Source organism: Neovison vison, chromosome 1 (genome assembly GCF_020171115.1).
Source record: "Neovison vison isolate M4711 chromosome 1, ASM_NN_V1, whole genome shotgun sequence".
Classification (NCBI taxonomy): domain Eukaryota; kingdom Metazoa; phylum Chordata; class Mammalia; order Carnivora; family Mustelidae; genus Neogale; species Neogale vison.
The window spans coordinates 97953092-97980019 of NC_058091.1; the positions used below are offsets into that span (position 1 = coordinate 97953092).

General features: G+C 40.1%; 1 protein-coding gene across 12 annotated transcripts in view; it reads right to left on the reverse strand.

The window, feature by feature from the left end:
* PKHD1 (PKHD1 ciliary IPT domain containing fibrocystin/polyductin) overlaps window positions 1–26928 on the reverse strand; it is a 475771-nt gene that overhangs the window by 215016 nt on the left and 233827 nt on the right. For all 12 annotated transcript variants that reach the window (XR_006385080.1, XM_044252662.1, XM_044252680.1 and 9 more), the window contains 2 exons: window positions 16162–16227; window positions 9738–9866 (listed from right to left, as the gene is read on the reverse strand). Coding sequence is in view for 11 of the 12 variants with exons in the window: in XM_044252662.1 (XP_044108597.1) it covers window positions 9738–9866; window positions 16162–16227 (195 nt within the window). In the remaining variant the exon portion in view is untranslated. The remainder of the gene's footprint in view (window positions 1–9737; window positions 9867–16161; window positions 16228–26928) is intronic.

Genomic DNA, 26928 nt, shown 5'->3' on the forward strand with positions numbered 1-26928 from the left:
AGTGATTTCTTAGTGGGCTGACTAACCCATCCTACTTTGCCACAGACTGTCTAGGTGTTATCACCGAAAGTCCTGGATATACCAGAGGAGCTGGTCATTCTATTTACTAATGACTTTAAAGAAATTTGTTCCTAACATCAACACCTGAAAATAAATATCAAAATCTCTGGCTGCTGCTTTCAGTATCCTGAAGTTGAAAGGAATTGGAGGTTCTCTGATGATGCTACCTGTCTTAAATATGACCTTCAACTCTTACCTCCAGAATGAAACTCATCATAAGAATTATACACAATCCACTAGATATTTGTAAAAAATTGTCTCTTGTCCTATTCTGTTTCTATAATACTATACCTTTTTAGGAAATGACAGTTGATATCGTAGAGATTATCATCTATTTTCCCGACCTGACTGAACTGTACAAATCGACCTATTCTATTGTAATTAACCTATCATAGGAGCTTATTAATTTAGAACACTTAGTATTCTAACCAAAGCATGACCAGGAACAACTTGTTTGCCACCCTAGAAGTGCTGAGAGTGATTGCTTTTAGTTTTAACAAAGATATGGGGGTCCTTAAAGACACTGACCTCTACAAGGGTTTTCACAGGGATCCAATGTAGATGTGTGAAAGTGTAAGACCAGACAAGCATTAGATTTTGCATTTCACTTGTAGCAGCTCCCAAGGAGCAGGAAGTTTATCCTCAGAAAATTTCTAAATGACCAATCCCCCTTGTCCTCCTTGGAACATTTACTGTCAACCACCCCCACCATCTTGTGTTGCTCTTTCCTTGCCTTCTGCTATCTTAGTTCACATCCTAGTTTCACGACTGCTCCTTCTCTGGTTTCTTTTCCTGCCACTTAAATTAGAATCTCTTCCAAGATGTTGTGTCCTACCCTCTCCTTGTAGCCATGTGTGATGGCTCTCCTATTGGCTCTAACCCTAGTTCAATTCCCAAGGATTCCTCGGTCAACTCTTCTGAGGATTATCATATCTAAGTCCAGATTCCCAACTGGCTTCCCTCCCAAACTTCTGGTCCACATTTCCTGTTACCATTCAAGGCATCTGCACATCAAGTTTAGTATATGTCTAAGGGACATATACTAAATCTATTCCTTCCCCTGCATCCTCTCTCTTTATTGATGGCATCCCTAGCAATTCACACATGCACTAAAGCTCTGAGTACTCTTTTCAGGCTCATTCTCTCTATTCTTCATAATTAATAAAAGGCCAAGACCTTCCAGTTCTGCTGCCCACCACAGTAGCATGTTTCCATAGCAACCACCAATGCATGTATGCTACTATGAAGCTGGTAGTTTATACTGTCAAGGTCAAGTATACTTAAAAGTACTTAGGAAAATAATGCACAGTATTTTTTTAAAAAGTACTATGATACTATGCACGGAGGTATGCAGAGGTTATGGAGGAGAAAGAAGTTGTTATAGCAACAAAGATATCACATCTATTGAAATTGAAGGAAAAGCACCATGGTTGTTTTATAGGCATACCCATTAGATTGAAACAGAAGGTGCCTGGAAAGGTCCCACTTCTGGAAGCCTGGAGTCAGGAGTTTGTAAACTGATAAAAGTGGTGGTTCTCCAGTTGGGGGTGACTACCAAAATAAGCCCTGGGCCTCTTAGTACCTCACACTTATCAATGCCACCCTGCCCCTCCCCCAAATTATGATCTGCAAACCCTGAGGAAATATGTCCCCTCCTAAAAAATCGCTATGATGCTAATACTAATGGGCTATGACAATGAGTATGTTTCTCAGGTGAGTAATGACAGCAAAGGGCTTGAAAAATCACTCAGTTCAAGTAGAACTCTCATTAGTTCCAGCAAGTTAGCAAGCCATAAAGAGTATAAGGGCCTGCATGACTTTGGGTCCCAAGAGAAGATTCTAAGTGAGTTCTAATTAGCCCAGAAACAAATACCATGAGTCAAGCAGAGATTGACAAATTGAGATTAGGAAAAGGAGATCAATTTATTTTGACTTATTTTTTTGAAATAATGCTTCTTTTGTCACTTATAGGAAGTAAAAATTTCCGTGCTGCTGTTATTTTAACTGGACTTCAATTTTGATGGAGAAAACCTAAATAACCATAAAAATACTTTTTTTAAAAAAATTTCAACTCCTGTTTGGAATTGTCCACTCCTTGAAAGGGCACTCTATTATAGGCTTTAGTCAGTAGTTAGGGTAATACTACTACTATTAACTCATAAGAAGCCATCTGAATCATGGTCATTGCAACTAGAAGGAACTCCTGAGGCTACAAATGTGTCTTGGAGATGTAATCCTATTTTAAGGAAACAGAAATCTAAAACAACAAATAAAGCAACAATATCCCTTCTTATAAATTTCAGGAGGCAATTTACAACACTGGGTTGAGAACAAGGAGACAGAAATTCTGCTCTTATCCTTGATACAAAATACCACAGAAGTCTGGGCAATAATAATGCATTTCACAGCATTTTACAGTTTCTAAAACACTTGCATTACCTTAGTTCTTTTCAGTTGAATTAGATAGCCACTAAATTCCCCAGCAGCTTCGACAATGCTATGTACCCATATTTTACATATATATTAATATTTACTTAATATAAGTAAATCCACATAAAGACACCTCAGAATAAAACCAATTCCTAGATGATCATTCAGTTCATCAAAGGACTCCATATTGCAAAGGATTTTACACTTAAATTGCCTTCAAGAGTGAGCCTTTATAGTACATTCTTAAATTAATGGATATATGAAAAGCCAATGTACATTCAATATTTCAGAATTATTTGGGGAGGTCTGTGGAAACACTTGCCCCATGAAACCTGAGATCTGGAGTTTTCCTTCTTGTGGGAAGAACATGGCCTTAATACCCTTTACCATTAAGCAACGTTCACGGTCTATATTCTCCTCCAAGTAACTGCCTAAAAGGAAGGAGATTTATACAGTATCTAAAGATCCTTTGATCCCTAGTTTCAGATTTTCTTTTTGTTTATTTGGTAATAATACTGATTAGTTTCTGTGTCAAAAGTACCTCTTAAAAAATCATATTCATCTGTTCTTACCCATAACATCTTAAAGAATAGCTTTCCCATTCATATTCCATATAAAGTAAAAGAAAATCCTGACTGTGTTCCCTGCTCACTTTTAATTTCTACCCTCAAAGAAATAAAATGTTCAAAATATTTGTGCTCTGTTCCTCCCCTCTGCCCAGCACAACCCTCTCTCCCAAGAAGAGGCTTCTGGTTGTGCATGTGAAAATATGGACAAATGCTCCAGCCCAAACATTGTCATCTGACCCCCCCCCCACTCCTTGAAGTGAGCAGTCCCAGGTCAGGGGCCCACAGTTCTGTGCAGAGGGTTGAAGAATTTTACTTTTGGGTGGCAAAAAGGCAATACCAGACCACCAAGCCTTATAAGTTGTAAAGAATAAAGAAACTAAAATCTTTTGGACAGTCTCTCTCCTGGTGTTCCTCAATTTCTGATTCAGGTAAGCCAACAGAATCTAAATAAATTCTTCCCAGAGAGGAAAGACAGTACAAATTTAGCAGACCCTAAAACCTCAAACCTTTTGAATTAAGTCAGGTACATCTGCTCCTAATTACATGCCTGCACACACACACTCACATACATAAACACATACACAGCAGTGAGATTAAAGACAGCTGCAAGTTCTTTGCTGGTCCTCCCATTGAGGGGCAGAGCCCAAGTCTCCTCCCCTGTATCTGGGCTGCCTTTAGTGCCTCACTTGACCAAGAGAATGCAGTGGTCATAATAATATTCTGAGGCTGCTAAGGTTGACTTAGAAGACATGCAGCTTCCACCCAGGTCTATTGGACTGCTCACACTTGGAGAACTCCCTCTTAGACTGCTCTTTCTTAGAATCCAGCTGCCATGCTGGGAGAAAACCCAGGAAGCTCCACAAAGAAACTGAGGCCTCTCAGTTGACAGCCCAGACTGAGCTCCCAGCCCATAATAACCAACACAGATCGCCAGCCATGGGAGTTAGCCATCTGAAATCACGCAGCCCAAGCTGAGCTTTTCGATCACTACTTTCCAGCCACCATCTCTCTGTAATGCCTGGAAGATCCCAAAGAGGAATACTCCAGTCTTCCCCACAAAATTATGAGCAAAATAAAATGTGGGCTTTGAACTATTAAGTTTCCAGGTGGTTTGTTAAATAGAAATAGATTTCCAGAACATGTCAGTCACCATTCTAATGCCATGCTTCATAAAAAGGACCCCAGTAACTTAAGCTTAAATTTCTTCTCTTTTCCATTTGCCACTAATCCAGAACAAATGGGGTGATGGTTTGCAAGACTCTTTGGTTTCATCCAAATGGGTCAAGGTCAGAATATTGAAAAGTACTCAAGCTACAGGGATGTAACATAATAGGTATTATATCTGATTTCTAATTGATTTTGCATATTTAAATCTCTGTTACATGTATCTTATCCTCAAGTAGTTATAATTTCAAGTAAGAAAAAAGTAAATCAAACTAATAATACTATGATTACAACATTCTGCAGCAATTCTCCCCCCAATATTACTTTCTGATTTATGATCATTTCACCTCATATCACCAACTTTAATGCCTTGTGATTTAACAAAGCAATGCATTAAATATTGCCATCTTTGAACATCACACGGCTTTGATGAGCTTCTCTGCCATTTAAAATACCCAAGTATTGAAAAATCAGAACAAACAGAAGAACTATTATAAAGGAAAAACAGTATTCTCCCATTCATTTCTTCAAATAAGGAGAGTTCAAAGTGATAGAGAAAAAGGAACACAGTGAATAATATCACACACACACACACACACACACACACACTGCACACTGTGCTGGAGGCTAGATGATATCATATCTGTACCCTTCAGAACAGAATCCTATCACTTGGAATTAAAACATATTTTCCTTTCATTACGCCTGCTCTGTGTGAAAAGGGTATCATCCTGTCATGGCTGAAATTCCTTCAGAGCAAGCACTGGAAGCAGCATATACAAATCCTCTCAGGTCATTTCAGGACAAAACGTGAAGTACAGGTTAGCAGGACTGTTTCGCCCATTGACCGTTCATGCTTGCGAAAGTGCAATTTGTATAATATGGCAGACAGAACTCGCTTCCACACTGTAAGATGTCTAGAATGCATTTATACCAATTCTTTCATATTTAGGAGGCAAAGACAATCAGATATACTTGTTTATGGGAAGCAAAGTTATCATAAACTAAAATGCAAAGCAAATTCTTCATGATTACCTTAGCTGACTCCATATAATACCACCGAGAAGAATTTACAGCTCTCTCAAAATCCAATGTCTATAAAGACAGAACGCCTTGGAGGAAAATGGTACCATACTTAAGATAGTGATATCTTTTATTAGTACAGTAAAGTCCTATTTTTATGGAATAGGATGGGTCTGAGGTCATTCCATAAAATTGATTTCCCAGAAAATGGAAATAGGCAATTTACCCTAAGAATTTTATTGAAAAATTATGCTATTCTATTTGAATAATGATGGGAATGTTCTACACGTTTCCTTTATTAATGAATTAAAATACACAAAACACCATAAAATTATATTAGAGGTTCAAAAGTATCACTTAAATCTTCTTTACCAGTCACTTTCATTTTGTAAAATCAGCAGTTCCATTAAAATCGTATTATGTAAAAATGGGTTTTTACTGTAATAATAGTTATTACCTATTTAGCTCCCAAGGATGTTGTGAAAATTAAATAATAAGCTATTGGAAAGCAAATACAAAGTGTCGCTAATACCAGAGGCCAACGGGGGCAGCCAGATGGAAAAATGAAGGAAAAGAGCACCTGATACATTAAAAATCATGGCTTTCATCTCTAATTCCATTACTGCCAATACTCTATGCAGTGGTCATATGTACTGACATTATCTCATTTCATCTTTTTAACACCATGACATCCATATTAATTACAGCCCTCATTTTACAGATGAGGGTCAGAGAAGTTTAAAACTTGACACAATTGGTCAATGTCAAAATACAAATGTGAACCCAGGTTTATCCTAGTCAATAGCCTGTCCTCATCTCCCGAAGCATCACTAACTTCCCAATAGGTCTTTGTGTCTCTTAACGGCCCCTCAGATCCCTATTCCATTTTTCAAGGTCCTCTTCTGCCATGAGGCCATCTCTCTTCCATTCACCAGAGACATTTTGATTCAAAACACTTCTATTGCTGATTCCAGTTGTTTGTTGTATTATTATGTATCCTGTGTTTTATTGACTCAGCTAAATCCCTAGCTATTCTAGGTCATGGTGTATCTGACTTACCTTTGGAGCCCCACGTCAGCAGCACCTAGTACAGTGCCTCAAACACTGAGTGTTCAGTATACGTTGGCTAAACGGAATTGGAAAGAAAGAAATACAGCTACATTTGCTGCCTGATGTAAAGCACACGCTTTTACTAAAGGCTTGTTACATCAGATACCACTTCGAGAAGTTTTGCCAGTTTCCTCAAGTATCTGTACCTAAAGGGGATGTGGTAAGATTGAATTCTTCCAGGATCTCACATATGCTAGGTACTCAATAAATAGCTGGGTTATTTTTTTCCCTTTTTAATTCCAAGTGAAGGAGACAATGTGAACAATAAGCAGAGAAGTTTAAATCCTGTATAATACGTAATCTGATTTGGATGAATCAGAACAGGCAGGGGTGATAGTGAGTTTAGTTTAGTTTTGTTTTGTTTTTCTTCTTTTAAATAACACTATAAAAAGGGCTCTGGAATTAAACTGATTTCTTGCCTCAGCCTCTTGATTCACTAGTTGGATGAAACTTAGGCAAGTTACTTAACCTTTCTGTGTCTCGGATTCCTCAACTATGAAACAGAGGACAACAGAAGGATTCACTCATAAACTGGTTGTGAGAATTAATTGTGAAAAACCATGTAGAACATGCAGAGTGCAGGGCACACACCAACACTCAAATTATATCTGTTGCTAACATCGTCAACAGCATCATCATAAAAATCTTAATTCATAGGTGTCTGCTCAAAGGAGAAGACATTATTTTTCACAGACCTGCACAGTCTTACAGTTGTGCTGTATCAGACCCATCAATCTCAAAAGATTTAACTCTAATATTAAATTGTGGGTGGCAGCACTGAGATTGTACACTTCACTCAAGCAGCATTTGTTTGTCTATTTTGGGCCACACATGGGTGAACAAACTTACTTGATTCAATGAAGACTGAGAATGAGTGAAACCAGGAGAGCTAGACAAAAGTCGAGGATACAACCACAAGTAGAAAGAGAAGGTGAATTTAACCTAAAGTCCATCAAAAGTCAAGATATCAGGGTTTTCCAAAAACCTGAAAGGAAAAGTAAGCCAGAAAAACTTCTATGTGAGACCCCAAACGGAACAGAACAACAGATTAAAATGTTGGCCACTGTAAGATCGCTTTTTGGAGTTAAAAGAGAGCATAATTAGAAGGGGAAAAAGGCAACAGAACAACAAGGACTTCATCTATTACATATTACACATCCGTTTTCATTCACTTATCTTTCCATTTGGAAACCAGAAATAATGAACAATAACTGCATGGTTAAAAAATCTTAATGTCTCTGATTCTCGAAATAAGAAAGATACTTTACACAGCCAGTGCTTGGGCCTCTCCCCTCACGCCCCACTTTTCCCCAAAGCACTGATCTGTGCTATTTTATCTATCTAGTCTGTGCTACTTAAGAGCAGCTTCATGAAGAATTCAGGCCCATCTTATGAATGACCACACACAAAGGAAGCATGACAGACAATGCTGGGGGCTCCCCAAAGTCAGGACGATACAGTCAACTGCAGTGCCCAGCAAGATAGCCAAGAGGACTCCTCTCTCAGCGTAAAGGTCCCAAAGGATACAAAAAGCTTGGCAACCTTCAAAAGCTTCACTTGCTTCCTGCATGGGGTGGGGGGAAACAGCTTGCTCAGTGGGAAAAACCATAGCCCAGGGCCAATCCGCTGGCTACATTCATCAAAGAAATGGCTGAGACAGAACAGATTTTTCCCTTCCGTATGGGAATGACTCATGAGATTGTTTATTCAAAAAGTTACATTCTCCATTGAAAGAGGTGGATGATAGGGGAGTTGGATGATAATAATAGTTGAAGTTCCTACTGGTCAGCCCACCCCCTCCTTGTCCTTCATCTCTCTCTGCACAGCTCTACCAGCACACCCCCATGCCCGGAGGTGCTTACCATGTTTTAATCATCCTGCCTTCATTTTTTTATCCTAAATAAAACAAGCAACACAACTACTCTTTTTCATTCCCTCTTCGTCCTTTCAGAAAGGGAATGCATTTGATGGGTTAAGAATAAGGCCTTCGAGTCAGACTGCCGGGGTTAAACTCCTGAGGCTCAACTTCAAACTACAAGTGACTTACCTGTCCTAGGCCTCTGTTTCCTGGTCAGTAAAAATAGGCATGATGGGGGCACCTGGGTGGCTCAGCGGCCCAGCAACTGCCTTGGGATCCAGTCATGGTCTCAGGGTCCTGGGATCTCAGACTTCCCACCCACTGGGGGGCCTGCTCCTCCCTCTGCCCCTTCTCTCAGCTCAAGTGTGCATTCAAATAAACAAATAAATAAAGCTCTAAGGAAAATAGGGATGATAATATCACTTATATCACAAAGAAGTTCTTCTCAGGGTTGAATTATTTAACATGTGGAGAATCATTCCTGCCCTGTTGTTAGCTGTCAATGAACGTTCAATATTATCATTGTTAGCCCTTTGCAGATGATCCAAAGTCCTTTTTCCAGTATTTTTTGAAATTCAATATTACCTTAGGAAGTTCAAACTGAGCCATAAATGAAATTAGGTCTTTTAAGGAGAATATATTTGTTCTTTGAAAAACATTTTCTTCTAAGGGTAGGGAGATTTTCTGCGAGTTTCAAGAACTTTCTCTTAAGAAATGAATTTTAAGGGCACCTTGCTGGCTCAGTTGGTGAAGCAGGTGACTTGATCTCAGGGTGGTGAGTTTGAGCCCCATGTTGGCAAAAGCTATTACTTAAAAATAATAATAATAAAATAAAATCTTTTAAAAAAAGAAAGAAGAATTTTTTTTTTAAGTATGGGTATGTGTTTCTGTTTATCTGAAGAAACATCTTCCTCCATATGTGTCTATGTGGGAAGAGAGTGCCAAACAGATCATACATACATACATACATACGTATGTACATAGACTTTTCTTTTTCTGTTTAATTCATCCATTTCCCTTTCCATCATCTTTGAAAAATCATGGCAACAGAAGAACTTATTCATCATTTTTTCTGTATTTGAAAGATTCTATACTTAAACTTTAAAAGTTCTGTATTTAAAAGAGTCACAAAAGGCAAAAGAGAAGAAAGCATTTGCAAATACCTTCTTTCCAAACACTTACGTCTTTCCAACATAAGGACACTAAAACTGTCTGCAAATCTGTTCTCTGCCACATAAGAAAAATATCCCATTAGTGAATTATCATAATTCCTTGTGGTATTGTGACTACTTAGTCCACCTTTAATGAAGGTTAGAGGAGCGAATTTTTTCTGGATTTCATAAGATTATGAAATTCTTCACCTATTATAATTCAGAAAAGAAGGTTGTAGATGCGAGTGCCTACAAATAAGATTGCCCACATTCTTTATTTGTACCATATATTTAAATGACAAATAATCCCCAACTGGATTGTCCTGGTTTAGTCTGTCTGTGATTATTTCATTTGCATACTGTTTTACTCACTGGGTAAAATCAGGACATCATCTCCAGGACCTGGAATGGTATGGTTGTGTCCTCCCCAACCTTCTTCAATCCCTGTCCATGCTTCAGGAAGGGACCATTTAAAAGCTGACTCAGGTGCAGAGGTAGAAGCTACAAAACAAAAAGGAAAACAGCAAAGTAACTATGAAAATCTGGTTCACTATAATAATTTGCAAATTGTATCCTCATTTTAGGATATTGATGATATTTTTACCTCCCAAGATAGCTGTCTTTTGATATTTTATAACTTAAAAATCATTTTATCAGTGTAAAGCAAACAATTATTCAATTCTTTGATTACCTCCACTTCTAGGGAAAACATGTTCTACTTTTGTTATTAAACATTTGTGCTTTGCTTGATGTAAATATGGCATATGTTTACCATGAAACATTTGAAAAGTACAAATATAGAAAGAAAAATAATAACAATAATAGTCTATAATCTCAACCTAGAGATAACTGCCATTAACCTTTTATTTGCATTTCTTTCCAGAATTTCTCAGCATTTTTATATAATTGAGTTACAACATATATGCAATTTTATATTCACTTCTTTTTCTACTTAGCTTAGCCATTTTAATATGCATTTCCTAATGTTGTTAAAACTCCTTGTCAACATAATTTTAATGGCTACATAATATTCTATCATATAAAAGTATATCATTTACTCAATCCTTAATGTTTGGTATTTAGGATCTTTCCACTCTCTTTTAAAGTTATAAGTAATGCAGTGTTATTACTTATCAACTTATAGTTGTATCACTACACAAATCTTCAAGTAACAATGTTTTCTTCTTAAAATAGAATCTCAATAGAATCACTGAGTCAAAAGGTACAATCTTCTCATAGCTCTTAATGCTTATCAAAGGCAAGATAATAATCTGGACACTTCTCACTGCAGTAATTTACATACAGTTCATAAGTTCTACCTGGTTTTTATTGATTCTGTCACTGATGATCAAATGGCATTTTCTTTTCAACCAATCCACTGGCCTCTTCATCATGAATTATAACATAGGGGCACCTGGGTGGCTCAGTCGTTGGGCGTCTGCCTTCGGCTCAGGTCATGATCTCAGAGTCCTGGGATTGAGCCCTGCATCGGGCTCCCTGCTCTGCAGGAAGCCTGCTTCTCCCTCTCCCACTCCCCCTGCTTGTGTTCCCTCTCTCACTGTCTCTCTCTCTCTCTGTGTCAAATAAATAAATAAATAAAATCTTTAAAAAAAAGAATTATAACATCTAATAATTTCTAGTGGAAACTGCACAGTATCCAACACACACAACATCATGTTGAACTGCCCCTTGCACGTTCTTTTCTGGAGTTTGATCTCTAGCACAGAGACAGAGGACAGAGAGAGTCTCTCAAAAGAGGATGAAAAGATTCACAGATGACTCCAAACATTCTTTGAGTTTCAAGAGCTCAAATGATGTGGGATCTCACATGACTGGGGAGTGGAGACAAAATCCCATCTGTTATACTAATTTCACAAGCAGAAACAATGAGTGCCTTCCCTACAAAAATCTCCTAAAAAGTAAGGATAGAGAAAGGAGCAAAATGATGAAAGGAGCTAATAATGGTATGTACGTTTCATAAATGGATATTGGGAGGATAGTACTCTAAAGGGAGTTTTAATGGTACGCAACAACAAGAGAAAGTGAGACCTTGCCAGGGGAGGCTTCCTGGAGAGGAAACATCTGAGCTGCATTTTGAAGGCTTGGGAGCTATAAAAGTAAAGGGGACTGTGGTGAGGGTTTATACTCCAGACAGAAAGATGATCATTAGTAATGGCAAGAAATAAGAGATTAAGTGGTGAGTCTCTAAGCAGTTTGTTGCTGAGCCACAGAGCTGGAAGGAGGCATGTGATGAGAATGGAGAAATAATCAGAGAACCAGATTTGATGGGTAACAAAGATGGAAGAGCCAAAGATGACCCCTGGGTTTCCAGCACATCCGTGGTAATGGGCAGAGATGTCCATTAAGATAGACATCAATGAATTCAGTTTGGGCCATAAAGGATTTGAGGTATCTTTGAAAAGACCTCCAGGTGGATATACACAGCAAGGAGGCATTAGATATGAATCTGAGGAATGGGAGAGAGCTCTGAGTCAAAGAGATGGGTTTTGCGGTAATATTTGAGACTCTAAGGATGGTCGTGATAGCTCCAGAGGATGACAATGTGAAAAGAGAAAATGTCTGAGGTCAGAACCTTGAGGTGCACCCAGTTACTTTGTCTACAGGAACCTAACTCCCTCATAATCATGGTCTCATTAGAGCCTGGGGATAACTGAAAACTATGAAGATTATGGTCAAGTAGAAATCCTAGGCAATTTAATTAGCACAAAATAGACACCACACCATGGGAATCGGGCATGGGCTTAGCACAGGTTTCACTCAGGAGCTTTATATTTTACAAACACCAAGATGAAAATACCGAGTTTCCTCCAAATTTTGCCTCCTTTCCAACACTATACTCTAAATATTCAGGTGGGAATGGGGTAGGGTCTTTGTTGAAATGGCCACTAAATAGCACCACAAACACGAGAAAGAGATATTCTGATGCTTTATTTCCAGTGATATTTCAAAAGGGCAATGATCAGGCTCTTCAAATCCATATACCAGGCTTAAAAGCCTCTTTATATCACAGATGTTGGAAACAAATTCTTCACTTTTTCATCTTCACCCTTATTTATAAGGGGGCTGAAACTATCTTTAACTGAACAAACCAAATCTTAAAATGACTATTCTAAGTTTTTATGAAGGAATTTCATCATTCTATACATTCTGCCTTAAAATAAGAACACTTAATAGAGAAGAAAACATGTTTCAGTCTCTTGCAAAGTTACCAGATTTCTATAATTAATATCCAGCTTCTGTATGGCTATCACTAATATAGAAAAGTAGGGAGAGAATAAGAAGCCTACAAGGTTTAAAGAAGAAGCAGAGATGTACAAGAACCAGGAGAGAGGAATGTCTTAGAAGCCTACAAAATAGAGCATGTCCAGAGGGCAGACATGATCTTGTTAATAGTGAAGTTCTGATAAGAGAGTGAATAAGGAGTGACTATTGAATTCAGGAACCAGAGCACAGATGATCTAGATGAGAGTGGCACCAGTGGAAAGGTTGAGATGAAAACCAGTGTGATTACAGTGGATTGAGGAATGCAGGGAAGGAAGGATAGAGGAAGGGAAGACACTGGGTCTGACCATCCCAAAATCTCGCTGAGAAATGAACAGCCTTAGGGATTTGAGACATACAGGCTTTGATCTGTCTTCCCAGTCTTTAGATAAATGAGTCTTACCTTGAAATGGGATTCTACATATTTTGGTCAGGACCAACATTTGTGAGGAAGCCTCACCTTGCTGTCCTCTACAGATCTGTCACTCAGCAACAGCTATGATTCAAGGTGGCCTCCAACTTGATATCTGAGCCAAATATTGTCCTCTCCACCTTGATCCTTCATCCACCCAGCTTTTTATGACTCTGCGTCAAGAGACTAGTCTTTTGAGAAGCTTGCAGCAGAGATATCAACTAGAGGAAGACTCAGAATTCATGAATTTTGTTTTGGTTTGTTCTAAATGAGAGGCACTGACCAGAAGGAACTAGTAAAGGAGAGATCAGTGACACAAGACCGAATCATTTATTGATGGGACAAAGTTCAGAAGATGCTAAAAAGGCTGAGTTGACTTCAAAAAGAAGAAGGGCTGACAGATGCTCAGAAACCTGAGGAAAAGAAATAAACTTAGCTCTATGGGGAAAGGATGGCAAATTTAAGAAGAGATTATCTGAGCATCATAGCCCCATATGACTATGTGCCATATTTCCATAGCTCCCCCTAAAAAGACAACATTGACGAGGGAAAGGCTCTTCAGAAATATTTTTATCTTCCCCAAAAGTGGGTTGCCTTGCCCATTTTCCCCTCTGTCGTTTTTTATAAAGCCTTACGCACATTGAGAGGAAACCAGGACAAACACACTGTTGGAAGAACATGAACCACCTGCACTGGGGTGTTAAGAAACCTGGATATCCTCTTGACTCAGATTAGCATAAATCCTCACCACAAACCCACTGAACATCCATCCAACAACCTACATCACCACCACTTCCTCTGCTTCTCCTCAACACTGGACCATATATACCCTAATTTCTGCTGGTTCTGAAGTTTCCTGTGTACAATAGAAATTGCACACAGTGTGCAGCACCATCTTGTACACGCAGAATAAACCTACAATTGACTCAACTAGGAGACTGTCTGCAACAGAACACCCTAACCCAAAATGTCTCATCTGCATTACACACTGATACTGAATCTCTGAGTGGGTTAACATATAGCTAGAACTCCATTAATCATTCCATTGTTGTTTTGCCAAAGAATTTTTTTAAAAGATTTTATTTATTTATTTGACACAGAGAGATCACAAGTAGACAGAGGCAGGCAGAGAGAGGAGGGGAAGCGGGCTCCCTGAGCTGAGAGCCCGATGTGGGGCTCGATCCCAGGACCCTGAGGTCATGACCTGAGCCGAAGGCAGAGGCTTAACCCACTGAGCCACCCAAGTACCCCCGCCAAAGAACTTTTGATACTGTAATAATATTTCTGTTTTTCATAGAGCTTTTATTAAGGAAAATACACACTCCCATTTTAATTTTGACATCAGCACATATGTTCCCCATGGGAATCAAGGAATGTCTCAAAAGTATATTAGTATTTGAAATATCTTTCTGATGAATGGTAATGTATGAATTCTGTATCTCTGTGTTTAGGATTGTTTTCTGTTGCAAATTTTATCAGCTAGGAAAACTCAATATATACAATTAATTTGACTCTAAGGCATAAATTAATATGTGCCCCAAAAGGTACTTTGAACATCTTAGAGTTTATATGGTATAGCAGAATGAACACCAGGCTGAGTTGGGTAACCTGAGCTCTCATCCAAGTTCAACCACTGACTAGGTGTGACTAAGAAAACTATATAATCTCTAGGCTTCCGTTTCCTTATTTGTAAAATGAGGCAATTGGATAGAATAGCCTGTCAGGATCTTTCCCTTATTAATATTCTATAACTCCATGACTTTTTTGTTTATTTAGCATGTTGTAATTGATAGGCCAAATGAAACATCTTCCAGTTAAACTGACACCTGCTAACAAGCCCGGGAGGCTGGCCACACACAGTCTCCTTCCAGGGAGTCCTTAATGCAAAATTCATTCTACTAGGTCCTGAGTGGCATGGCACCTTGACTATACAGCTCACTGAATGAGGACTGGCCACCCATAAATAATGCAGTATCCTGTGAGGGGAACTGGCATGAGAACTACCCCTAACCGATAAGTCCTCTACAAATGGCAACTGACCCAACCAACTGGACATTTGAACACAGAACTGTGAGAGAAGAGAGAACTGCAAGATACTTTTCTTGGGAGCAGTTATTTTAAAAGAGATCTATTCATTGATTATTTAGTTAGTCATTTAATCAACATCCCCATGTGACCATAAGGCCCCATGGAGTCAAACATCATTACTCATTGTATCCTCTTGCATCTTGCACGAGAGACCCTCAATAAATAATGCATCATGAGCCATCTGAAAGAAAGGAGAGATAAAGGACAGGGGACATAAAGAACAAAATGTATGGTAGCCCAGAAACAGTTCTGAAAACAAAGAAGCATGTTCTTCCCGGCGCAGTAAGCATGGAGTAGTAGCCATCAGTACATCCAGTTTCTAGCTTTAGTCTAGCACCTTTACTTCATTTACGTATTAATTTAAATGGAGCAGTTAGATCATCTTCTGATTAACATGGGCTCTGCTCTGACATAACACAAAAATGCCACTGGAAATCAAAGGAAAACTTAGCCTTTGGAAAGATTTTTCCCTGATGCCAATGCATAGTTAAATTGGCTCAGGATAAACAAAAACAAACCATGAAATGCATTAGGAGGTGCCTAGGAGTCTTTTAGTCATGGAGAATTTGACTTTTATGAGTTAGAGAGATTTCACAGAGCCATCTGACTTTTGGGAAGGGTTTGTTTACCCTGATGTCCTGAAATTACTGGGAACAATTAAAGTTTTGAGAGACCCTGAATTTTTCTTTCCATTTGGTAGAGGCCTAATGGCCCATGTGTAGATCTGGACTTCTGTGTGCACATATGGTCCATAATTTATGAAATGTGCTTATTTACATGTTTTAATTCGTACTTCCCAATGTTTTGAAATGCACCCTTCTTATATCTTTCTTTGAAATGCAGACACATAGTTCAGCTATAGGGTGACACAATAGGGAGCTGTTAGGCATGATAGCATTAGGGCTGTTGCCTACCTGCTTATAAACAATTTGATGGAAGCAATGTATAGAACTATTATTGGAGGGAATTCTGCTATACCAGGCACTTCTATTCGGTGGGTGGGTTAATACGCACCTGAAATAGTTGGAGGCACACCTTCCTTCACCTGGAGAGTCACTTGAATGTGGCCTTCACCTGAAACTGAATACAAAAAGCCACAACTTAGATGGGATGCAAAGAGCATCTTAATACAGAAGATAATTATATGTGATAAAGATAGCTTTATGCTAAATTCCCCCCAACCTAACTAAATTTTCAAAATAAAAAAAAAATGAAGTTCTTGTTAGTTAGTCTAACAATTGATTTCCAACATTTAATTTTGATGGCTTTTATTTGATTAAACTTAATTGCAGTGAGGGCTCCAAGAGAATTGGCACATAAATAATTAGGGGGGGAACCCTTTAGCCATATGTTCTTTGGAGGCCAATACTGGTCAGCAGAGCACACCTCTTATCCTATTTCCTCTCCATCATTTTGAAGGCTTAGCTTTTAGAATTCATGTGTTTTTCAATAGAGTTCAGATCACCCATGAAATGTATTTGCTTTACCTTTATCCAAACAAATTGTCCTTTTAATGAAGGCTTTCTTCCATCAACCCCCCCCCCCCCGCCCCTGCTTTCTCCTCCATCTTCCAAACCAACTGAGCACATTTAAAAGGCCTGGGGTTCATTAATTTTAAGTGTTCAATAAATTAGTGGAAATAATCAAAAGGCCTGATTCTTTCTGATAATGACAATTTGATGTCAGTATAAACCAGTAGATTAAGCTGGGAACATATGCTCCTTTACCTAGAGAGGCTGCTATCATTAAATAGTGAACGCATCTACAAGGTGATCTCACGGCTGATTAATTAGTAATCAGGTGCGCCAACTCCACTTTTCAGTAACACCTTGTCTCTTATTGGCTAATTACCTTTCTGCCTTATCAGATGTCATGTGAGCCAACACCTCTCACCACTGGAGGGCCCAATGCTGTAGCCTTAAGGACTTGTCAAACTCATGTTCTCCATTTGCCTTTCCATGGAACTTAAACCTTTTCCTCCATCACAAGATGGAGGAGACAAGGATCATTTTTTTCTAATTACAAAGGATAAGCTTCTAAATATTATAAAATTAAAAAAAATAAAATAAAATAAATATTATAAAATAATTACAATATTATTACATATCATCATCATCTCCAAAGGGATCCATGATGAGAACTCCCTATTCCTCTATTTTTATTTTGATAATTACTCTCATATAATCTTTTCCCATTATAAAAAGTGGCTTTCCCTTACACTGTGCATATTTTGAGACCAGGTTCAATGATCAACATATTCTCTCTGTGTTCTACTTTATCATGACTTCTGAGGCTTCATTATATTGTTTCTCTATCCTGTTGCATATTTTATCTACTTTTCCAGCTCAAGTAAATAAATAAATATAATGCCAGAAGCCCAGAATTTCATCTCTGTTTTTTTCTATGATGTCTAATTTACCTGTTTATGCTCATACTGATATTGGTGATATTTATCCCAAGCTTGCTCTCAACTTAGCAAATATTTATCAAGCACCAAATGTGGTAAATTTCAGATTGCATCAGTCATGAGCTCTGTCCCTAAATCTTGGAGGGAAGAACTTTTCTCATATACCTTAAGGACACAGGACCTTGCTAGACATGTAGACACTTACTATACATGAACTAATCTAGAAATCCTAAATTTATAGGGCTCTATTCAGAATACCAGTACTTGACTGATAATTTCAACCAATTGAGCAAATACAGGCAAGAAATAACCCTTTTAATGGAACCAAAAGAAAAAATAATAAAATGGTCTCAACTGAAAAGAAAAGATGACATCTAAAAGCATGCAAAAGGCTAGCAATGGAGCCCTCTTCCATATGAGACAGGAATAAATATTGTAATAGAATCAAACTCTAAAGAAGGTAAATTAGAAAAAACAATCCATGAATCATTTGGAAAGGGTTATTCGTTCATTTAAAGATTTTATATAAATCATCCTTATTAAGAGCAGCTTCCAAGTAATGGTAGACTTAACTACATCTGTGCCCTCTTCCTTAAGACAGAGCCCCTGGACTAAAGAGAGTTAAAACATAAAGTCACATGTGACGAAGTCTTTTTCAAAACCATTGTAGTCAGTTTATAATGCCTCGTGCATTATAGCTGTCATGGTGATGATTAACCCAGAGACTGAAAAGGCTAACCCCACCACATCCAACCCCCACAACAGACTGTTCCTCTTTCCCTTCCATTGAGGAAGTCACTTCACCCAGGCCCTGTTCTTGGTCAGCCAAGGCCTCCTCATCAAGGTGCTGTCACATCTGTAACTCTACACCGATGGCTTCCGAACCGCATGGCCACTGATCTTGTTCAGCCTCTACACACGCACAGATATCTCCCACCTCCTGGAGAGCATCTTCCCCAAAACATATATTGAAAGCTACTGTTCCTTTTATTAAAGCAAGTGTGAGAATACCATTCAATCTGAGAAAAGGGGTAGTTTTGGTATCCAGAGAAATGGAGAAAAGTTACCAAAGGCAGGAAAGACTGAAAGAGTCTCTTTCCTTCAGCACCACTTGTACATGGCCCTCTGCAGGCTGGTTCTGAGATGTGAGGGCGGGTCAGAGGGCTGTTCTTCCCACACACCATTTCCACACCCTCAGACAGGAGCCGTGGAGAATCAGGGGGAAGAGTGCAGGTGCTGAATGAAGTCAGTTAATGTTAAGCAAGGTCTAGTATCCAACAGCCTGGGTTTGAATCCTCAGTCTTCCAGTTCCTTGATGTGGGCAACCAACAAGTTCTTCATCATTTCTGAAACCCACCTCCTTCCTGTGAGAAATGGAAATAGTTGTCCTGTCTACCTCATAGCATGATTGGGAAGAAAAGATGAGATAATCCCTCTAACACGCTTAGCACAGTGCTTGGCACAGAAATGCTAGTCATTACCTACACCGTTATTACGGCATGCTCTTTATTGTAGCAGCCAGTCAACAAAACCCAAGAAATACGCTTCTACTCTTTTTACCCTTTTTGACAGCTGTACCTAATCTTGATGGGCCACAATATTCAGAGTTGGAAGCAACTTAACCAGATCTGCTAAAGTTTGCTAAGTGCTTTGACTCTATAAAAGACAGTGTAAATGTTAAGCGTCAGTTCCCATTTGGACAAACACAAAGAGGGATGAAAATCGTTTGAACATAAAGATATTGACTTAGGAAGAGTTTAAAAGCCTTACATGAGCTGTGATATTATACATATGTCTTCTCAGTGCTTATGATTTTTGAGTGTGTGTTTGTAATAGGAGAGTGGTTAATCTACTTTGTTTATAAATGGAGCCTCACTGCAGTTGATCCTTCCCAGGTTGTGAGAATATCTGGTTGGTCCTCAAAAAGAAAAGAAGCTTTTGGGTAAATTACAGTCCAATTATTCTGATGGCTGTTATATGACGTAAGGTTGCTATAAACACAGAGAGCTAGGAAAAAGCAAGAAATGTGCCAAGGAGGAAAAAGAGTTACTCAGTCAAATATGATACCAGTGTTTTCCAGAAATTTGTATTGTACCTAGCCAGTTTGATCCTCACTAGGGCAGTAGGGAAGAGAAAAATTAATCCTCCCCTTGAGTAGGTCCCATTCTCTCTTGCAGTTTTGAATGAAGAATTAAGTACCTTTCTATATAAAAAGAAAAAAAAAAACAGGTAGCATCTCAACTCCTTTCCTATTTCGTTCTTCACCTATATTCCCATTTGCACTTCACCACTGAGGTTTAGCACATATCAGGACCTCTCATTCAATTCACATTTACACAGTGTGAGTCAGCCATTGGCTAGATATGGAAAGAATTGGAAACAGCAACTGCAATCTGTGTCTGCAGATTTCTCCCACTCTCTCCCTGCCACACACCTTCTCCCTCGATCTCTGTCTGCCTTGGACCCAGGTTCCTACTCTGTCTTCATGAGCCAGCTATTGGCTTTGGTCCCTTCTCTCTGCATTGCAGCTTAGCTTGCCCTATCTTCTATGTCTACTGCTTCTCTCAGATCTGTCTCACACACCTATACACTCCTGCTCTGTTTCTCCCTCCCTGTTCAGTGAACTTGATCTCACTCCCCAGAAATCAGCCTTTTTCACATGGCCATTGAGAATTACCTGTCAGCCAGTCCCTGGGCAGCTAATGCTTGATGCACAGGACCCTGCTTCTGTCTGATTCCAGCTTCGCAGGGGCAGCCACAGAGCCAGCTTGGCCCTCGTAGCACAGGACCTCTCAAAGTCCTTCACAGAAGCATGACATGAAAATCCTGTGATCGCCTTTTAGTCTTCCAGTATCAGCACGAATATTCATTCATGGAAGGGTATAAATTATTTTTTGAGGTATAAGAATTATGAATTCATTCAAGGCACTGACAAATATACCTACATTAACTTCAGTCCTGAGAGTTCAATTAAACCTTCTTAATGAACTCAGAAAACAGTAATGAGGGTTATTCTGACTCAGGGATGTTGGCCCCACTTGCACTTCCTGTGAAAAGTGGGGCATCTTTGCAGATTGACAGAACCAGAACTTCCAAGGGAGCGGCCAGGGAACAAGCATTCCAGTTGTTTGTCCAGGAGGCACATTCAAAAAGCCCCAAATTGAGGAATTTTACAACTTTTTCAAAATGTGGTTTGTTCTATAAGAGACTCTTAATCTCATAAAACAAACTGAGGGTTGCTGGGGGGAGGGGGTTTTGGGAGAGGGAGGTGGGGTTATGGACATTGGGGAGGGTATGTGCTATGGTAAGTGCTGTGAAGTGTGTAAACCTGGCGATTCACAGACCTGTACCCCTGGGGCTAATAATACATTATATGTCAATTAAAAAAAAAAAAAAAGAATGTGGTTTGTTAATGGAATATTACGCAGCCATCAGAAAGGATGAATACCGACCACTGACACAGGTGGAACTGGAGAGCATTATGCTAAGTGAAATAAGTCAGGCAGAGAGAGACAATTATCATATAGTTTCATTCATATGTAGAACACAAGAAATAGTACAGAGAACCACAGGGCAAGGGAGGGAAAACTGAAGGGGGAGAAATCAGAAAGGAAGACAAAAAAAACAAACAAAGAGAATGTAGTTTGTTCTCAAGGGCAGGTGTTCTTAGCAAGTGAGGAAAGAGATCCAGATTAAAAAAAGAAAGAGATCCCTGAGCTCACACTTCTTACTTTTCATCAACTACACCAAAACCTTGCAGACCACGTTTTATTCCCAACATATACATTGGGAGGTGATGATTTTAGTGCCATTAATGTTTTATTTTTATAGCAATGGATACTAATGTATTTTAGAAAAAGCAGCTAGGTCATTAAACCCATAATTTATGGATAGTATTGCTTACAAAGAAGTTAGGTTTTAAAAATAAGATGCCATGGGAATTGATTTAAGAAAAATCTTAGGTAAATAATAGAACAGGAGGCATAGCAGGTGGCAAGGGGTAAAGCTGGTATTCAAATATCTAAAGTTTAGGAACCACAGAGCCTTCAATAAGCCCAAGTTTTTTCCGTAAATGGAAGGAAGAAGAACTGGTTTACAAGGGTATATACATAAGTTTGGATTTAAGCAAGCCAAAACACCAGTATACTAGAAAAAGTACTGAGCGAGGGTCAGAAAGGCTGAGTCTGAATGCTGGTCGTACCCACTGTGCTCCACGTAAAGCAGGGTCGGCCGTCAGCGTCACTCAGAATTACCTCCTTAAGCAGGGTACTTCCTAGAAAAAATATTTGATCCTGACTTCTAAGTTTTCCTTCCTCCCTTCTTTCCCTTTCTTCTTTATTTCCTTCCTTTTCCTTGCGGGAGAGAAATTGCTTGCCACCAAGAGGTACAATTCGTTTTCCCATCGCCAGGTCCTGTTCCATTCTCTTTTTGCCATAAAGTTTAGCGCAGTTCCCCAAAGTCAATCCTCTATATTTCTGACAAAAGTCCTTGGGGATCTTTGGGGAATGAGCTTTCTATAAGAATGTAAATTAATTTATTAACTAGAATGCTATGGATTGCCTTAGAGGGCCTCAGCATGGGCATGGCGGCAATTTCGAAGGATTATGATTCTGCTCTGCTTATCAAACCCTCCCCAAATGCTCGGGGCAGCCGGTTGAGTCCTCTCTCCTGCACAGATGCTAGCAGAATTCCTTCCCGAGGAGCTGACCGGGTCTTCTGGACCAGCTGAACGACAGAAGGTTGGAGGCAGCAGCCTGCCCCTACTCCACGCCCTGAGCACTTTGGAGAAAAAGAGAACCCGCAGGCAGGACCCGAGAGCTCCTGGCCGCAAACTCAGGAAAGCACTCCTTGTTTCCAGGATGTCCCAGGTTAACAGCATCTTTTCTGGGCCTTCTGTGTGACACGACCTGACTTCTTGCAGACAATGAAGTCCATCTGTCCCTCTGTCTATGGCCCTCTTGCCCTTGTGGAAGACAGCTCCGGCTTCGTGCCAAACAGCCTGCCTTTATCCTGGTGACGGGGCCTTTTGGAGACAGGCACTGGCCAGCCTGGCTAGACACGTCTTTTTTTCCCCCAGTCGGATCCCAAGAAGGTGGTGGGCAGGAGCCTCCGCGCCTCGCAGGCGTTCGCTCAGCTGCCGCCTCGCACAATATCCCGGCTTGGCCGCGTCTCCGCGGCGCGAGCAGGGCTGTGTGAACCCGGGAGGGCAACCGTGAATGGCCCGGCATCTGACATGAATTTATCACCGGCTGCTGGTTGGGTGAAGGAGAAAGCCCGGGGAAGGGGCTGTGGGTGTTTAATGCCCCCTGCCACAGCCCAACAGTTTGCCCTCAAGAGCCTTTTCCCGATATAAAAGGACAGGGTCAAAAGTAAGTTGACCCCTGACAGAATGTACAATTATTAGGGGAGGACTGTGGACGAGCAGCTGCTGGAACCCCACTGGCTCCCCATCGGGCTTCCAAGAGTCAGAATATGAATAATCAACTCAAGATTGTTTCCTCCACCCCATCAACCCCCGTCACCACCCCCCCAACCTTCTCCTCCTGAGTTGGGCAAGTCCTATTATCTTCCTACAGGAAGGAGCAGAGCCCTCGCTGGCAGCTGCAATAATTGTGTTCCTATTGTGAGGAAGACCTCCTCCCAGCCACCCCCCTACAAGTGGCCATTGTGAGGGGAGAGTCAGTGATTATACGCTCCGCCTGATGCTTTGGGGGACCCAGCTGCCTGAGCGCTGACACACGAGCGTGCGTGCGGACGTCCAGAGAGGGGGCCGGTGGAGGTGGAGGCTCGAGGTGGGGGGATCCCGCGTCTGTGAGACGGGACCCGGACACACCAGACCTTTTTCATAAGTCAAGCCCAGAACAAATGAGGCTTTATCAGGCCCCAGTGATGAGGGGGTCTCATCTCCCTTTGAAGTGGGGCTGCGCATGGGGCCCAGCAGCTTTTCCTCCTTTGGACCAAGCAAACATCCTTCTTTTGATATGCTACATGCTCATTATCTCTGCCCCATTTAATGATTTTTGATTGAAGGGTGGCGGCTGGGATGCCGAGAAGATCGTTAGAGAGGCTCCGTCCAGCCAAGCCTGCAAGAAAGGCTTTCCTTGTGCCTGGGCCTACATTTGGAATTTCTTAACAGTGTGCGCTTGTTCTTAGAGGCAGATAAGGGCTGAGCGTGAAATTCTTAATTAAGCAATAAATAGAGAGTGGGGTGTCAGCAGATGTAGCCAGTCGCCATGGCAACGGGAATCACATGGGCAAGGGAGCTGAGACTAGATGTAGGCCTCGGGCCTGGGCCTGACTGACAGCTGAAGAATCCTACAAAGCTTGTAAACCAGATTAATTAGCTGACTAATTATTTCATAGCGTTAATGTAACTAAAAAATAAAAATAGTTAACCATGAACTGAAACATCCCTAAAAAAAAAAAAAAAAAAAAAAAAACCAGCAGGGAAAGAGGCAGCGAGTGGGGACGGCAGAGGCAGAAGCCACTACCAGTTAATCGAATTGCGTAAACAGAAAAATGGGCTCGCTGGATTTGACTCCGACTCGGAAAATATAAAAGAACACTTGTCCTGCAGTCTTGCCCGTTCCCAACCATGGTATTGAAAGTTACAGGGTGCAACTGGCACTCGTAATCACTTCTCACATCAAACTCTGCTCCTCCTGGGTCAAAGGAGATCACAGGTGTCCTTAGCTGTGGTTGGCTCTGCCCGTGGCTTCTTGGGCAAAATTCTCAGGGGCCTCCAAAAGGCAACCTGAACCAATCTTCTTAAAAGATATTTTTAAATGAGCGAGATGATCTTATTCTGTGGGCAACAACTGCTTCAGTGGTATTACATTTCAATCATGGAAACCATGTATCATATATATCATGTTATCACGAATCTCAGTTATCTTACAAAATCCAGTCAAGGAAAATAGAAGGAGACCCTTTTGGAAAGGTTAGAACATGCACGTTACGTTCCAGGCATGTGACATTGTTCATCTTCTGAGGGGGGAAAAAGAACAGATCTAGAGAAATAATCTACTGGAAAACCGTACAATAAAGTAACAGGGCATACTAATCCCATTTGAAGATATTTCGGGGTTTTGTACCACAGTTCCAAAAGATAGTAGGTGTTCTTAACCTTGTGGTAGAGATGAAGTCATTGAGGCATGGAACATTTATAATTCCATGCCCCAGGTGAAAAAGCCAGCCAGCCACCGATTAAAACCTAAACTTTAAGCTCTGCCCATGAGCTTTCCAAAAGAACCTGCATCCCATAAAGACATTTGCTAAACAAACAAACAAACAAAAAAGACAGAACTTGCCTTGGTAGAGAAGAGGAATACTCTCAAAACATATTATATGTATAGGATTTTTTTCTTTGTCACTGGGGATCAGTGAGAAGTTTTCTCTCACAACCCTACCTAGCATCCCCCTCACACACACACCCAATTTGGTCAGTGATCAATGATTATTTAGTGGGCAGCACACTCTAGTGGGGAGATCCAGAGCCAGGAGCTAGAATGCCTGGGTTCTGATTTTTTTTTTTTTTTTCCTTCTCAGGGGGCGTCTAAGATAAGTCAGGTATCTTCAATCCCACACAAAGTAGCCAAATGGAGGAAACAGAGATAATTGTGATTTTGTTTGAAACTTCCTATCCTGGGGGATGTGGTACGGTTGCAAACAAACAATACAAAAAAGATGGTCCACTTAGAAGTGGTCAACAAGTTAATGAAACACAGCCAATTACCAGTGAAGCGACACTCTGAACGAAAAGCCAGCCAGTAATAGGAGAAGGGTCTCTCCATCCTCCATCCCTGAAAGTCTGGCAGGAAATTCAATGGCCCTGAAACAAGTCAAGCAGTCTCCCTACGATAAAAATGAAACTTCTGTATACACAGCTCTCCCCATTTTTTTTTTTTAAATCTCAGGACTAATTCCACATAGACTGTGAGGTCTTGACTTACGTTCTTTTCTTAGAGTAAATGTATTTTATGTAAATTACCTTAGTAGCAAATTTATAAAGTCACATGGTCAAAAAAAAAAAACAATTAAGTGAAAGTAACAAACTAATCAATATGTAGAATGCAGGGCAGAGAGCTAGAACTCAACAGCTGGGGTCCAGTTGGGGTACCCACTGCAACTACCTTACTATCATAACAACATTATGAGCCTTCCCAGTGATGTTGTAAACCTGACATAGAGTATATCCAAAACCATAACCAAATCTACCCAGTCCAACACAACTGCATGGGATACCACCATCGAGGAGCAATGCAAGCCTCGGTTTCCCCTGAATCCTCACGTCCTCACTGTACCAGCCCAGGAATGAGCCACCGACCTACCCCATTCACTCAGATACTGGAGACAAATGACCTCAGAAGCCAGTACATGGAGCACTGGGACTCGTCTTAAGGAACAAGGGTTTCCAAGTTCATTAAACAGCCAACCAACCCTCTAATTTCCTGGTCCTTTTCCAACTCCTCTTATCTAAAGGCAGAGATAATAGGACATTCTGATACAAAGAATGATTTCAATTAATAAAGGCTATCTGCCTAATAAAAATGTTGTATACTGAAAAATGCATCTATATCATATATATGCTCATCTATACCTACAGATGTATATCTATATGTAAATATACAAATTTAGATAGATATGCATTTCTACCATATCTGTGTGTAAATAGTATAAAGTATAAAGAGTAAAACTTGCCATTAATTCAATAAATAATGATAACAAAGGGGAAGAAAATCTGTAGCTGTATGACTTGATTTTTTTTCTTTATGTGACAAATGTTCCTTTACCATGCTTAGCTCATGCAGCCATTTAAGTCAGGTTGCAGTTCATGAACGAAATCATACCAATGGACAAGACAGGCTCTTCACAAGCATGCCAAGTAATAGGAGAACAATTTGAAATTAAAATTTTGTTCTAGAATATATATCAAGTGAACAGTCAGAGTTAATGACACCTCTTGGTTTTTACCTAATAGCTGCATTTGGCTCTAGCAGCAAAAACAGTCTCAGGATCTTTGTCCATCCTGAGTTTTTATAATTTTAGGTTACCTTTGTGGTTGATCAAGTCAGAAATAAAATTTGAATGGTACGATTCAGTGCAAATAAAATATAAAACAATCCATTTGGCAAAGACTCAGCAATACCAGGGAATTACCATATTCTCCTCTCCATTGCTATTAAAATTTCATAATTGCAGGGCTCCAGTGTGGATCAGGCTCAGGTGACATATGGAAGGCACAAGGGAGAGGGACAAGGAACTCAGGACAACTGCCCAGGCAGTCTGATTTCAGAGCCCAACCATTTAATCGTAAACACACACCTCTCCCCTTCAGGTCCTCACCACTTCATAGCACAAATGTTTGGAATTCA